Here is a 16,364-nt window from a genome sequence, read left to right as displayed (position 1 = left end):
AGTTTGCTTTGAAGAAAACGTAAAATTCATCGCTGCATCTTCAAAGGGAGGGAAAACGTGAAAAATGACAGGAAGGTAGATTCTCACAGTGAGAAACTGAGTAAGAACATCAGTTTCATTTGGCAATTTTTTTTTTTTTTTTGCAAAATGTTCAACATGATCTAACTAATTAAATTTATAACTTAGAAAGACTTTTTTATTAAACCTAAAATAATGTCCAGTCAGCTGCTTCACAGACATGAGTCTTGTAACTCACCAGCTGTGGTTTGAAAACAGTGTTATCTCGGTAAGAGAGCTTGGTGGTGCCCAAAAATATTACAAAATCTGTATGTTTTGTCACCAAGGGAGAAGTGTAGTAGTTCTCTTTAAGCCATCTGACCAACAGTGTGCAGCAAAAATAGGGAAGGGGTTAGGAGTTTCTCTAGCTTCTCAGTAAAAGGACTTCCGACCACAGGAATGGTTGTGACAGGAAATTAGTTGTGGAAAGTGAAATTGGAACTCACCCAGCCCATATTTTACCCTTCAAAACCAAAAACAATTGATCACAAAATGGCGATTAATGAATACATTTGTCCCGTACAAAACAATTTGTCCAGATTAAATGAAATTTATAATGATTTCTGACAAGCATTCGGACAATATAGTGAGCTTTATATTATCGTAGTCTAGAAAACATTTTTTTTTTTACAAAGCAACATTTTTAATACTGAGGAAATATATATAAGTATATTTATTTATTCTTTACACATGACATGAACTGATTGCTGTATTTTCAAGGTTATCCAAACAAATATGGGAAAAACTCAATACTATTTCATCAATCTAAGGAGTTCAAAAAGGTCTATTTTTTTTACATTCTTACATTGTTTGTTTCACACTTTCGTGTCTTTTGTATTCTCACGTGTTACAGTTGTTTTGCTTGCATCTTCTGCACATTAAGGTTGCGACATGAATGTCCATCGGAGATGCGAGACCAGTGTTCCCAGTCTGTGTGGTCAGGATCACACGGAGAAAAGAGGGAGAATCCACCTGACCATCAGAGGAGACAAAGAGGATATCTATGTCACAGGTGAGAGGAGGTGTTGGGTAATAAGCCAAAGTGCCCTTTAATCCACATGATGAAAGATTTATTCCCTTTTTAATTGATTTATTCTGTTATGGCCCTGCAGTTCGGGAGGCTCGCAATCTGATGCCCATGGATCCGAATGGTTTGTCAGACCCATATGTGAAACTAAAACTGATTCCAGACCCAAAAAGCCACAGCAAACAGAAGACAAAGACTATCCGCTCCACACTCAATCCGGTCTGGAATGAGAGTTTCACCTTGTGAGTCCCTGCGAAATTTAATCCAAGGTGGAAATAAAATGCTGGAGCAAATGTGTAAATATGCTGAGATGTATTATGTTTGTTTAAGATATTATTCTGTCCTGATTTGCGTCTTGTGAGTCAGATAAAACTTAAAACTTCCCCGCTTGAGTTTGAATTTTGGGTTTCCTCAGCTCAGTGCGAGGCAGTCAGTGGGACAGGCGTCTGTCTGTGGAGGTGTGGGACTGGGACCGGACGTCCAGGAATGATTTCATGGGAGCGCTCTCATTCGGCGTCAGCGAGATCTTCAGACGTCCTATATGCGGTTGGTTCAAGTTGCTTGCACAGGATGAGGGGGAATACTACAATATCCCAGTTCCAGATCCAGATCTGCAGGTAGGAGGACATTTGCTGACCTCTGGTCATGATGTTTGTTCACAGAGAGATATTTTGTTTTGTAAGCTTTTATGGGTGTGTAATTATTGAGACCTAATAGAAACAGTTGCACCTGATTACATTGTTTCTAGGTCCTGATTTGTCTTGATGATTTAATTGATGATTTTTATCTTGAGAGCTATGCAATGCAATACGTCACAAAATATTTACAACCCATCAACTTTTTTAGACTTTATTAATAATAAAGTGTAGTTTCTCAGGATTTTATGTAATAACTTAATGATGTAATAGTTTTTTATTTAAATATATATATTTTTTACAAATTAAGATCTAAATCAATACTTTGTATAAAGTATTGTTGCAGCAGACCCAAAAAGCCACAAATCTCTTGGTGTAATTCTTGCAAAACCTTTCACATCTACGGACTGACTCCGTTTACTAATTTGGTGACTTCTGTAGCCACTGGTTGTGCAGGATTTTATTTAAGGGTATCAGGCAAAAGGAGATTGCAATCGTTGGCTCTCCACATTTTTTGTTTTCTTTTCAGTTATTTGCCAATTTGTAACATTGCATCCCAATAGATTAAATTAAATCGACCTCCTTGTTACTTTTTACATCCAGTAGGGTGCAGAATTGTTTGCACCCAACTGGTGCAAACAATTGGGTTTGCACCAACTGGGTTTGCACCCAGGGTGTTTCTTTTGGTTTTTTTTTTTTTTTTTTTTTGACTACATCCACCAATTCATCTCTCTGCTTATGACCCTCCAGGAACCTCAGCTTGATGCTACAACGCCCTCTCTGCCTCAGGTGTTGGCCGCCCCGGTGCCAGAGCCTTTCCCCGTGGTCTTGTCTCCGACCCCCATCCCGTCCTGCCCGCCCATCCACTCTTCGGGTCCTGGCAAAGTCAGAGTGGGCATCCATGACTTCAATTTCCTCATGGTGCTGGGCAAAGGCAGCTTTGGCAAGGTAACCGCGGTAGATTCAGAGTCAAAATGTCATCCTCTCTGCACACAATCGGCGCCTCTGATCCAACGGTTGCAGGTGATATCAAAGAAGGCACTCGCCATGAAAACAAAAGCATTTATTCCTGGCTTTAGAATTCCTGCTATTGTCATGACCTTCAACTGGCATTTCATTGAAAACTCCTGGCAACAATAAACATGAACCAGTTTCAAAACACATTTTTCATTTATACTTAGGCCCCGATCATCTCTTCTTCTGCTAAATGATTCACTTGACCGTGAGTTTTTCTTCCAGCTGGTCCATGCTACACAGGCAGCGCTCATGGAGGTATTCATTTCAAGGAATACTCTGCTTTCTACTCTCTCTTTAATTCCCCTGTAGATGAAGAATAATGAAGAAATTTTAGTTTTGAGTCCTTTCCCCTCCTCTAAAATCCCCCAGCGTTGTTTCATAACTATCAGAGAGTCCTCAGAGGACAGGGGAAATAGACTCAACTTACATAAGATGTGTGGGGAAAAAAAGGAAGAGGAGAGACAGGCCCCGGGGCTGCTGAGTGAGGAAAAGTGAGAATGAAACTGACAGAGATGGAAAGAAACAGAGGAGGATTACTGAGCTGCAGGAAGTAGCAAAATGACCAAAAGAAAATTGGATTACACCGGAAATGAGAAAAAAGTATGTGTTGCAGGGATTCATATAAGTATGAAGGATGAGGAGTCCAGTTTTTGGGGTTTTTTTTATGAATTTGTGTAAAATCACGAGACACAGCAGCAGAGACAATCAGAGAGGGACTGCAGTGTTTCCCACAGTGACTTCACACACATCAACTTCTGTAAGAAGCTATTTTTGCTGTTGCATTGATTTATAAAATATGAAAAAGTATAATTTTCTCCACCATTCCGTTTGAAATGAGATGCTTTATCTCCAATGGCCAGAAACCCCTTACAGTGCAGCATTGCAGAGTGGCAGCACAATTTTAAACAGGGTTGTTGTCAGCATATTGCACTGCTCCTGACCGAATCGCTTCACTAAAACCAGTATCATGTGGTTCTCTCGATGTGGAAAATTATAGCATCATTAGCAGTCAGAGCTGCCCACAAGCAGCCAATTTCAAATCTCCTCTCAATGTTTTTTTAATGTCTGATAATAACCAAAGAGCTGCTTTGCTTTTTTCATTTATGACATTAATGTTTCTGGAAGTCTTCAGGCACGGCTTCTCTTTGATTAAACCCTTCATTATGCCAGGCTGAGCATACTTCTGTCTCCACAAAGTGATGTACTTCTTCTTTGCACATTTTAATGCATTTTCAGCAAGTTGAGGTTTGAGAGTTATTTTATCTCAAAATTTAAGCAGAGAATCTCAACCATTGTCATACCCCTTAAACTTGATTTTATATTCTGTTAAACTGCAACCTCAAACTTCAGTGTACTGAATACATTTTTGAGATTTTATGTAATAGGCATTCACTTTTACTTCTCAATTGTGCATTTTTTTTAAATTTGTTTATTGTATGAAAAACAAATAATAAACTACTGTGCAGCAGGAGATTACTGAGATAATATGCAAATATTTGTTGCGAAAGCAGCTATTAATGAGTCAGAAAGGGTTTGTTTCTGTTGACTCTCTAAAGATTGGTTTTCTAGAACAGTCAGCCTCTGCTGCATTTTCTGCTAATCTCCCTGAAAGCCTTTTGAAAAGTGTTTTTCTTTTTATCTTTCAGACCTCAAATTGACCTCGACAGTTTCTATTAGCTTCCATTTTTTTAATCACATTATGAAGCAGGGGAACTGCTCTATGAAAATACTATCTTCCTCCATTTTATGGGACTCAATTATTTTAATTTTCACAGTCCCAGGCAGCTGGAATAAGGAGCCATGTTTTAGTTTTAGGAGTATTCATGAAGCCTGACCTGTCCTTGACTAATGGTGGCAATGAAAAAATCCACATTCAGAAGCAGCATAGTACTGCTCATCGTCTCAAGGGGAGAACTGCATGGGCCTGTGGCAAAGCCTCCAGTTTTGCTCCAGGTTAGGCTTATTTTCTGCACTAGTTTCAAAGAGCAAATAGCTATTTGCGCTTTCATCAATACTGGTAAATGCATGGATAGTACATCAGTTAAACGTGGGGATGTTGTATCATCAGGTAGGCTTGCTGTTAGCTCAAAGCTACATTAGGAGCAGAGGTGTTTCTACATTTAGTTTCATAATTAGAAATACAAAGATACACAGGTTGCCTCAAAATAGTTTTGCAAATTTTCCCTTCTAAGCCACAAGAGTGAGATGGGAGAATCCGAGAAGGTGCAAGGGATACCACAGGCAGATGAGTAGCAAAAAGTAAATACAAGCAAAAACAAAAACAAAAAAACTCAGAGCTCAAAACTCAATGCAAGACTCTGTGGAAGTATCAGAGGATCTTCCACGTAGTGAAGAAAGTAGGTAGCCTAAACCCTGGAAGGGTCCAGAAACCTCAATATGGGGAGCAAGAAGAAATCTCATGAGGAAAATTACAGGACTAGCTAAAAAAATCGATATATCTTCCAAGCAAAATAAAACATGCAGTGCATTTTTAAACATTCAAAAAATCAAAGCAAAAATATTAGTGTATATAACAAAGGGAAACAGTATCAACATCTTTTTGCAGTAAAACTGTGGCACGCAGAAATAATGACTCTATTGTAACTTATCCTGAAGATCATATCATTTTATAGATTTTCATTTTTAAATGATTACTTTACTCCTTCATGCCATAATATTGCCTCAAAAGCACACTGACAGAACTAGTTTTCTCCCAACTAGAGCACCTTGTTATTCATCACACAATGACCTAAAAACGTGTCATAGCTAGCAGTTAAGTGCTACAGTACATGTTTAGTTCTAATGAATGATTGACTGAGAATCACCTTTTATCTTCAGATAATGATAAATAAAATAATAATAATTAAAAAAACAAGTGGTAGAGGCCCCTGATGTTTTGAATGTGTCATAATTCTTAAATCAGAAACCGTTTAAGGTAAAACTTATGAACTTTTATACAATTTAAATTGTCACACTACAGCTTCTGTACTTTTCTTGGGAGACATGTTGCTCCATCTGACATGGTTTCTCTTCATTCATTGGTCCTGGTCAGGTGCTGCTGGCAGAAGAGCGAGGCAGCGATCATCTGTTTGCAGTGAAAGTCCTTAAAAAGGACGTCCTCTTCCAGGACGAGGACACGGAGAGTGCTCTGGTGGAGAGGAGGGTTCTGGCACTGCCCTCACGTCCCCACTTCCTTACATCGCTCTATTGCGCCTTCCAGACCGAGGTGTGTGTGTGTGTGTGTGAAACATATTAGCTGTATTAAATTGTCCATGAATAGGCTTTATATTTGGGCTCTAAGGAGTTGTTCCATGGCAGGCTGGCTGCTTTTGGTTTTAATAAATGAAAACATTATCTAGTTCTCTTTAGTGAAGTCATTATTCTTAAAGCATTGGTTTTAGCTGAGTGCCTTTTATTTTAGAGAATACAACACTTTGCAAAACTATGCCTACCAATGTTCCACACTTTCTAATACAGTGAACCCTTGTTTTTTGCGGGGATTAGGTTCCAAAAGGAACCCGTGATAGGCGAAATTGTGAAGTAGTTACCTTTATTTTTTTACAATTATTATACAGCCTAATTAAATACTTTACATTGAAACCAAAGAACAAAGCCTGTTTTCAGGCCTAAGCATTTTTTAACAAATATAACGCTTTCTTAGAAATAATTACAGTAAAATAATCATTTTAATCATCAATACGAAGTACAGTAAGACAAATTGTGACGCTGCGGCTTCACTCTGCTCTCTAGTGTCTTTTTCTTCTGAAGCCTGTGGTGCAGGTGAGTTTTTTCGAGAGAACAACAAAGTTATCGGTAGTTGTTGTCGCTCTTCTTTCTTCTGGGCAAAAGTATTTGTCAAAATTTGCCAACCTGTATTACGTATATTTAAATACCGTAACGGTATTGGCACACAGGTAGAGAAGAAGCGCGGAGACTGTTTAGCCAATCAGTATGCAGAGCACAATGCACTGTGAAAAAAAACTGCATAAAAACATCTGCAAAGCAGCAAAGCCGTGAAAGGTGCAATAACAAGCTTCATTCTATTTTTTGGGTATTTATGTGAATTAGGTCATTCAATTAGTTGCTGTTATTGATTCTACTTGTTTCCTCAAACCTAGAACAAACACAGATATGAACTCTGTTTATTAAATGATTTCATATGGCTGCTAGTTACACTGGATTTAATTTATGGGACTCGGAGTGAAGGGAGCTTATTAGTAGGAACGCACATCATACATTTAATAATTTTCTTAATAAAAATGTTTGAAAACCAACTTTTTCCTTCCATACCACATTTATCCACTACTTGTTGTTGGTCTACCGCATATTATCTCAAAGAAATACTTTGTCTTCAAAGGTCTACATTAATAAAGTGACAATGTAGAAAAAATTCAAAGTGTATGAATGGGCTTGCAAGGCTCTGTATTCGCATTGTGTGTGTTTGTTTCTGTAGGATCGTCTGTATTATGTTATGGAATATGTCAACGGTGGAGATCTGATGTTTCACATTCAGCAAGTCGGGAAGTTCAAAGAGCCCCATGCAGCGTATGTAGTCCGATAAAGTCTAGCTTTGATCTCTGCCTTCATCTACACAAGTCTCATTACCTTTCTGTCTTTTATCTCTGTATTCACTTACCTCCTCAGTCATCTCTTAGCTTTGTTCATTATACCCGGTGACTCATACAAAAGGCTATCAACTCAAGTAGCAGCCCTCTCCCATTTCCTCTAACTTTCTCCTCACTCTAATCTATTCTTCTCATCAGTTTCCCTCCCTCTGGCTGTTCATCCAATCTATAATCTTTGATCAATCACCTAAAGTTAATTCTTGCCCTGTTCTCTATTTCCTTTTCTTTTCTTTTTTCAATTAGATTTCTTTCATGTCTGTTTGGTTACTCCACTTTCATCACCCTCTCAACCTCCGATATGTTACCCAACAAACCTCGGTCAGTTTTCTGAAAAAGTAACCGAAGAGTTTTATTCTTACCAGCTCCTCTCTCACTGTAGGTTTTATGCAGCAGAGATCGCAGTTGGCCTCTTCTTCCTCCACAGCAAAGGCATCATCTACAGGTAAAGATGTGGCCCGGCTGTCACAGCAGAACACAGAGCTGATGCAGATTTATCGCGCCTTTTTGTGGCCAATGACCGATGAAGACGCTATCCATCAAGATGATTTATGGCTGTGTAACTTATCTCCCTCTTTTCTCAGAGATCTAAAGCTGGATAATGTGCTGCTTGACAGCGAGGGCCACATAAAGATCGCTGACTTCGGGATGTGCAGGGAGGGCATGTTTGGGGGCGACACCACTCGCACGTTCTGTGGCACTCCCGACTACATCGCCCCTGAGGTTCTCTGACTCCCTATCCACACTGTGGTGTCAGATTCACTATTTCACCCCTTTGTGCATCCATGACCCGCTTTACTTCACTGTTAGACACCCACAGCAGCTTCTCTTGTCTGATCTGTCCTCTCTGACCTTGTCAGCATTTTTAAATAATTAACCTCACGTTATTCAATTAGCAGCGGGGCTGTGCACTAACACTGTAGTACAGAACATGCTATTGCCCTTCAAAAGCCTTGTTGTTCTAGCTTCACCTGGTTGTAACTGTAAAAATCGTCTTTCAAGAGTTGGTAGATTATTTTGAGGTGATTTTTGCCCATGATTTTTCCACACTTAAAAATGACCCTAACAGTTTGTTTCTGTCTTTAAAATGTTTCTATTTATATTCAAATGAAGTCTTCAAGTGAAGTTTGAGTGTTGCAAAATATTTTAACCCACAGATTCCATCAGTATCTTAAGTCAAACAGGTGCTGCAGCGAATAGTCTCCCATTCACTATTCAGAGATTACTAGGGTTACTAGGGTAAATCTTCATTTACTAAATTAATAAAATAATATGCAGAATCTGTTATGCAGTTTTGCAAGATACCATGTAGGAATACAGTACTATCCAAAATGTGGGATCAGATCAGGACAACCCAGTGAAAGAGCATAAACTACAAGAGATCACTTCCTTGATCTCTTGTAGTGATATAGAAAGAAAATCCCCTTTCAAGACAGAGGATTTTTTTTAAAATAATTTTAATCAGTGTTTTTCTAGGCTTATGACAAAAGATAGGACTTTTATCCGCTTCATCTGATTCTTTAGGGTTGAGAAACCTGTGTTTTCAGCAGTTTCCAAAACATCTCGGAATTGCCTCACCTTAAAAAGGTTAAGGTCACTGTGTAGATTTAATATCCTTTCATAGTCTTGGTTGTAAAGTGAGCGGCTGCATTATTTTAACAGTCAGCCAACAAATGACCCGGCTAGATGTGACAACGAGCAACAAGGGAGGAGATTTCTTCTTAAATGGAGGGCAAAGCATTTGCCAGCGGGAGGAGGTGTCACACTAACTCGGGGACAACTTATGAGAGAAACTTGCCCGTTTATTATGTCGTAAAAATAAATAAATGTGTAGAATAAAACATAAACTACTGGAAATTACTATTACTACTTGCAGATTAAAGCTGCTGCCACAGTTCCTTACCATGCCACATAAGTTATTTTTAAGTTTTTTACATTAGTCCAAATAGAAAACGAGCAGCGCAGCATGTGCATTGCACACATTTAAGCATAAACAAATATGCATGTCAATATTTTTTCAAGTAAATGTGGCCTGGCGGTAACGTTTCCAGCCTCTAAATTGTGGAAGTTGGTGTAGACCCATTTTGCAGCTGGATTTGACGGGAGAGTTTAGATGGAGGAAAAATTCATGATTTTTATAAAATTCTAGAAAGCTTGGCAGTTTTTCGTCAACAATATTCTTGTGATCCTGTTGAAAACTATTTGCTTTATTCTTATTATTTTGTGTTTGTGATGTACTCTGAATAAGGGTTACAAAGGGTTTTATTTAGCATATAAAACTGCTAAATACTGTACTGTACAAAACATTTGGACATAATGAAGACGTATAGCAAATTTTGCACAACAGTGTATTTTTATATTCAAAATAAAATGTTAAAATGCATACCTGTTTGGACTCGTTGAGAGATAGAGAAGAGACAGAGGGAGGACCCGACTGTTCAGCTTGTCTTTGATATGGTAAACTTCGCTGTGGAACCACTACGTATTGACTCTCTTATGTAAACACCTATCGATTCTCTTGCATCTGCCATTTTGGAATGGATACAATATAATTCCCCGGGGGGCTGGGAATTGTTCACTTGTGCTCCTCTTCCACAGGCAAGAGGGGCGCTCACACACGCACACCCACCAGGGAAAATGCATAATCAGGCAAACACAAAAATCCAAAGTCTTGTCCCATTCATACACTTCCTCTCCTTGCTGCTTTTTATTTTCCTGAGCTGATTTTTTCTTTTCAGTGTCTGACAGCTCTCCTCCTCTGGCTATTCGTACTGCGATAATTTTGTTTGCCTTCACTTCATGTTTACTTCTTTGTTTTCTTATCTCCACATAGCTTCTCTTCTAATTGATCTCCACTCATGTTCCTTTCAGATTGTGGCATATCAGCCGTATAATAAAGCAGTAGACTGGTGGTCTTATGGAGTACTAATGTATGAAATGCTTGCAGGACAGGTAACTCTCAGAATAAGTCTAATTACACTGCAATAATATAAAAGCCTGCAGTGCTTTGTAATCACTTCAAACGCAGGAACCGGCGCTGATCTGTGGTGAAACTCTTTTCCTTTTTCTTTTTTCCCTTTTTCCTTCAAGCCGCCGTTTGATGGCATCGACGAAGAGGAGCTGTTTCAGTCCATAATGGAGCAGAGTGTCTCCTACCCCAAAAATCTCTCTCGGGAAGCTGTGGCTATCTGCAAAGGAGTGAGTTCATTTCCCCTCCTGTTGTACTTACAGACATTGAAGGCAAAATTTATATTAGAAAATTTGATATATGTGCATTAGGACAGTTTTATTAATCCTACACATTATTTGAAAGTTAGTTTTTTTTTATATTTATCAGAGGCAGGCAAGCTACACTCTGCAAAATTTTATGCAGCCGTCAGAAGTTTTATCTTCACTGAGGAATAATAATATGAGAAGGATAAACGGCGGGCCTGGACTGAAATTAACAGAACTCAACTAGCTCTGAATACAAATCACTCTAATTACAGGGCCTGGCAGAACTACGCAGCAGTATTTATTCTATCTTTTTCACATTTTGTCGCATTGCAAATATAATATTCAATATGCTTGACTGGGATTTATTTTGTAGTAGACCAGCAAAAAGTAGAGCATAATTGGGAACTGAAAGGAAAATGATGATTACCTTAACGTGTAACAATCTGAACAATGTAGTGTTTGTTTGTATTAGTTTAATTTTATGGGTTGCCTTAACGTGGGGTAAAAGGTCCGAATGAGTAAAATAATCTGCATTATCAGAGTAAGACTGTGTTTGATCCATTAAAGTTGCTTTATTGCAGTACGGATTTCTGTTTGCTATGTTTGGCCCAGGAGTGGTTCCTCCTGAATATTTTAATAATCAAGCTTCATTTCTTGGTTCTGGTTGTGGCAGTAAAACATTGCCTTCAGTGACTGTCATTGAGATCTGTGTACATATGTCTCTCAGGATGTCCTGTAGTTTTTCTCTGAGCACTGACACAGCTGCTAACACGTCCTCAAAGTACCTCAGAGGACAGAAATTGATGCTGGATGAGTGTGAAGACTCACTGAGTGCTGACAGCGAGGGATGCTTCTGCAGAAAACGGTTATGATCTTTTGTGTTTGAGAGTTGCTCCAGCTCAGCGTCTTTCCTCTTTAGTTCAGCGATCTTCTGCTCCAGCTTGTCCTGAAGTTCCTTCCCTCAACTCACTTCGGTTCCCTGTTGGGATCTAATGCTCCACATCAGAACCTGTTTTCTGGATGAGGTGGATCAGCACAGTGAAAACCTCTCCAATAAAACAGATCCTTTTCCTGATGAAGCAGTTTCACTTCTTCCTCTTGGTCCTGGATGTTCTACTGAATTTGTTAACACTAGGATCTACTTTCATTTCTCTGTCCTTTCTGGAGTTAGCAGAAGCTGCACCAGGTTTGTGCTTCTTTTCTTTTTTTTTAAGCGAAAGATTCATTGTGAAGTTAGAGGTGATTCGAACAATTTGACACAACAAACAGGATTTGGTGGTTTTCGTTTTCTTCCCAGTCCACATCTTCAGGTTCAACATGGAGTTCAGTCCTCTTCAGACTTTAACTAAGTCTGCTCATATTATATTTTTACCCAGGACAGAATTTTGGTATAAATGTAATGATTTGTAGCAGTTGTCCTCCTGATTACTTATCTGGCGACAGTGGAAAGAAATGGCTTCCTTTTAACAGGAGAAAAATCCCTCCAGCAGAACAAGGCTTAGGATGAGTGATTATTGGCTGCTGGGGATTGTCCTCTGCATCCTTAGTTGAGAGATTCCCTCTTTTCCAACCACAGACCTAAAAAAAATTTACATTTAACTAAACTGAACAGAACTTACTGCTGAAAACACAATATGTTTAGTTACAAGTTTAATTTCAGGAAAGTTTGCAATGTTCTGAAACTTTTGTCTTTCGCCAGCTCCTGACGAAGCACCCTGCAAAGCGTCTGGGTGGAGGAGAGGATGCCGAAAGGGACATCAAGGAGCATCCGTTCTTCCGTTGGATAGACTGGGACCGTCTGGAACGGCTGGAGATACCGCCACCGTTCAAACCCAGAACTGTCGGTTGAAATTTTTATTTGCTTCTGTGTGTTTATTTTGTCGCCACTTCTTCCTTAGTTTCCTTCTCCTTTTGCCTCATTCTTCTCTCTGTCTCCTCACTCTCTGACTCTACTTTCTGTCGCTCCTTTCCAATCAACTCTTTCGTCACCTGAGCGGATTCCCAGTCCCCAGCTCACACACAGAAAGTTCAGAAATAACAGACAGGACCTTTGTACCCAGGGCTGCGTTTTACTCCTCCATATGCAAATGCATGTCATCATTAGCTCGCCGCATGCTAGTCTGCTGCCACATCGCCCAATGGTGAGGCATGGCAGGAGGAAGCTGACTGTGCTCAGGGGTTAGAGGCCAGGCCCATTAGCCAAATGAGATTCATTTCATCCACCAGAATGGCTGTCATGTGGGGTTAAGGAGGTGGGGAAGATATGTGGCCAGCTTTCATCCCAAGACAGCAAGAAATGAAGGTTGTGGGTGGGCAGGAGAGACATGTTGGCAGACTGTTTCAATATATCTTTGGAGGGAGTTGGGGCTTTTTTAAGTAATTAACCGTAGCATTTTTGTGAGGATGGAGTGATTGATTTCGTGCTTACCTGCCTTTCCTCATCAGGGCGGGAGAAAAGGCGAGAACTTCGACAAGTTCTTCACAGCGGCCCCATCCGTTCTCACCCCATCGGATCCAGATGTGCTTGCAGCCATAAACCAGGAGGATTTCCAGGGATTCTCCTTCTTCAACCCAGACTTTGCTCCGTTACCTCTCACAGCTATTTGAAAACTGTCACCCCCATTTCCCCCCTGTTGTTTATCAGATAGTAGTTTTATAGCTGAGAGCCAGAGTATGAAAATTAGAAGCAAATATTTCACCTCTTGTAACAAACTTCTGACGTTTACATTAAAATGCCAAGACAAGTCAATATTCCCTCACTCTCTATGACATGTGTATGTCTTCTTACTGCATGTGTATTAACCATGCCAGTGTCACGGCTTGCCACTCTAGACTTCTCTTTTTTTTAAAATAAGATCTGTCCTAACCTGCTGTGAGACTATTGTAGTGTCAGACAGATAAATGAATCTCTTTGCATGTGAATAGTTTTTATAGAGCTAGAAGGAAGATAAAAGTCCTTACTTTTCTGAACAGGCAATTTACCAGTAACATCTTTATTCATACAGCTTTGGGAAAATAATATGCAAAAAAATCTTCTTTTTATAAATTACATTTTCTTAAAGGTCTATTTAGCTCAAATGTGTTCCCATCATAGATGGCCTCCACAGCACCTAATTGTGCATTTTGAAATCTTGATCTAAACTGATAGACTTGAAATCTAAAACTGACTCATAGACTATAAAGCTATCTAAATGGTTAGACATGTTTCTCTTTCCCAATTTGATTACATAATCATAAAAAAGACTCACTGGGGCTTTTTAGCCTGCCTCAACCTCTCAGTTTAATGTCATGACCTCAGCTGATTCATGAAGGTGCATAAATGACGCAGTGGACGCAGTGTGACAGTAACTGTAGGCAACAATGCTGCCCTCAAACTGCTGGACTTTGAGTTGCATTACTTTAAATTAAACACCATGTCTGCATTAAAGCTGGTCCTTGCAAAAGCATTAATACTCCATAAACGTTTTATTTTCACATATTTATATGTTACCACCACAAACATTAGTTGATTTCATTTGGATTTAGGAGCGACCAACACCAGTGGTGTTAAGAATTGGGAAGAAAAATGATGCACGGTTTTCACAAAGGTTTGGTATGTATTCACCTCTCCCCTGTCGATACTTTGCAGAACCTCATTTTGATGCGATTACATTACATGTTTCTGCCAGCTTCACAAATCTAGAGACAGAAATTTTGAACAATTCTTCTTTCCAAACAACTCAAGCACAATTGCATTGGATGTGAAAACAATTCTTGAAGGTTTTCCATGAATCTGGACTGTGACTGACCCATTCCAACACATGAATGTGTGTTGATCTAAACCAGTGCTTCTCAATTCCAGTCCTCCGGCCCCCCTGCTCTGCATGTTTTAGATGTACCTCTGTTCCAGAACAGCTGATTCAAATGATTGCATGACCATCAAGTGGTGCAGAAGCCTGTTAATCACCCATATATTAAATCCAGTTGTGTAGCAGAAGGGAAACACCTAAAACCTGCAGGACAGGGGGGCCTGAGGACCGGAATTGAGAAGCACTGATCTAAACTAATGTAGCTCTTGTTGTTTAGAAATATTATCACATTCTTTTGTGACCTGTGACAGATTCTCCAGAATTCCCCTGTATTTAGCGCCATTATTCTTCTTGTTAACTCTGGTCAGCTCCTGCAAACAAAAAGCATCCCCACACAATGATGCGGCCACCACCGTGTTTCTCGCCTATATGGAGGTCAAAAAGTTCATGTTTGGTGTTATCTGACAACTGACAATTTCTATTTACAGAGAAAATCTCAAATCCCTTTTTCTTCCACTTTACAATTTATTTGATTGTGTTCAGTCAAATCAATCAAATTTTATTTATATAGCACATTTCAGCATCAAGGCATTTCAAAGTGTTTTACATCAAATCAAACACAGAAACACAATTAAACATAGAATCAAGAATCAAAACACAACATTAAGTCAAGTTCCATCAATAAATTTGTAATTGGTTATGTTTCAAATACAATCCTAAACAGGTTGGGTTTTAGTCGAGATTTAAAGGAAATCAGTGTTTCAGCTGTTTTACAGTTTTCTGGAAGTTTGTTCCAAATTTGTGGTGCATAGATGCTGAATGCTGCTTCTCCTCGTTTGGTTCTGGTTCCGGGGATGCAATGGTAAAATACAATGAAGTTGAGTGTAATGGGGCAAATTGTGAAAAGGTTTAAGGGATGTATTTTTGCGCGGCACCTTGATTAGACCCTTTGATTGTTTTACTGCACATTAAGAAAACATTACCCTTCATGTTGTCTTATCCAAACAAGCTCGTTGGCTTGTTAAAGTACAGAAACTTATGTTTTTATCTGTGTACACTGGAAAGCTTTTTGCTGTGTAATGACATACAGCACACAGCATCGATTGGGAGTAATTAGAAGGGAGGCTCAATGGGACTTTTCAATACGTGGAAAAAAATAATACAAGCAATGCGTTTATTTAAACCTGCCTGATCGGAGCAGGTGGCTGCAGCGTCTCCAATATAGTCCCACAAATGAGTTTTATTTCTTTAATAGAACTTATGCGTTATGGGTAACCACTTTCTGAGTGTTTCAGTACAGTAGAGACAAGAGAAGTACATAATAATCAGCGACCTATTATGGCTAGTTTATGTATTTGTCTGTTGAGTTAACTTCTTTTGTTTTCATGTGCTGGAAAAATAACTTCAAAAATAAACCAACTGAGAAAGTCACAGTGACGCGTCTCATTCTGTTATCGTGTGAAGTTGCAGAGAAATGCCTCCCGCTTCGTGTTCTCCACACGCCTCTCTGTCACTCCCTCACTTTCACACATACTCACACTCAAAACAGAACAAAACACAACAAAAAAGGGCAATCTCCAGCATGTTAACGTTCTCTGTCACACACACGCATGCTGGGAGAGAAGATGCTGACCTCTCTGTTTGCTGTGGGACCGGAGTTGTCGAAGCAGCAACACACACACACACACACACGCACACACACACACACACACCTCCCCCTGTGTCTCACTTTCCCTTCCTTCTCCTCTGAGGCAGCCTCTCACTCTCTCCTCCTCCTCCCCCGCAGCTGCTCCGCCCACTCCCCCGTCTCTTAAGCCCCTCCAGCACCAAGCAGAGACTAATATCCCTGTAGAGATCCGAAGTTATAACAAGTTGACCTTCACATTAAAATCTCATCAACTTCCCATCTCCCTGCGTACTTCCCCCTCTTTTTCTCTGCACGTCCTTCATGGCTCTTTTGTACTTTTCTGACAGTTTGGCACATCTACTCCTTTGGTGCACA

The 16,364-nt window shown here is 39.6% G+C and overlaps 1 protein-coding gene across 4 annotated transcripts in view; it reads left to right on the top strand.

Moving 5' to 3' along the window:
* prkcg (protein kinase C, gamma) overlaps positions 1–15,795 on the top strand; it is a 44,469-nt gene extending 28,674 nt beyond the window's left edge. For 3 of the 4 annotated variants that reach the window (XM_044115890.1, XM_044115889.1, XM_044115887.1), the window contains 12 exons: positions 941–1,069; positions 1,170–1,326; positions 1,500–1,701; positions 2,470–2,667; positions 5,789–5,962; positions 7,190–7,281; positions 7,741–7,803; positions 7,943–8,081; positions 10,230–10,310; positions 10,449–10,556; positions 12,274–12,414; positions 13,020–15,795. In XM_044115890.1, coding sequence (XP_043971825.1) covers positions 941–1,069; positions 1,170–1,326; positions 1,500–1,701; positions 2,470–2,667; positions 5,789–5,962; positions 7,190–7,281; positions 7,741–7,803; positions 7,943–8,081; positions 10,230–10,310; positions 10,449–10,556; positions 12,274–12,414; positions 13,020–13,181 — 1,646 coding nt within the window. In that variant the 3' untranslated portion in view covers positions 13,182–15,795. Of the gene's footprint in view, positions 1–940; positions 1,070–1,169; positions 1,327–1,499; positions 1,702–2,469; positions 2,668–5,788; positions 5,963–7,189; positions 7,282–7,740; positions 7,804–7,942; positions 8,082–10,229; positions 10,311–10,448; positions 10,557–12,273 lie in introns of all 4 variants that reach the window. The other variant, XM_044115888.1, reaches the window with a different exon arrangement.
* The last annotated feature ends 569 nt before the right edge of the window (positions 15,796–16,364 follow it).

The sequence above is a fragment of the Gambusia affinis genome, linkage group LG05 (assembly GCF_019740435.1).
Source record: "Gambusia affinis linkage group LG05, SWU_Gaff_1.0, whole genome shotgun sequence".
In the NCBI taxonomy this organism is placed as follows: Eukaryota; Metazoa; Chordata; class Actinopteri; order Cyprinodontiformes; family Poeciliidae; genus Gambusia; species Gambusia affinis.
This window is presented reverse-complemented; position numbering and strand designations above follow the sequence as displayed.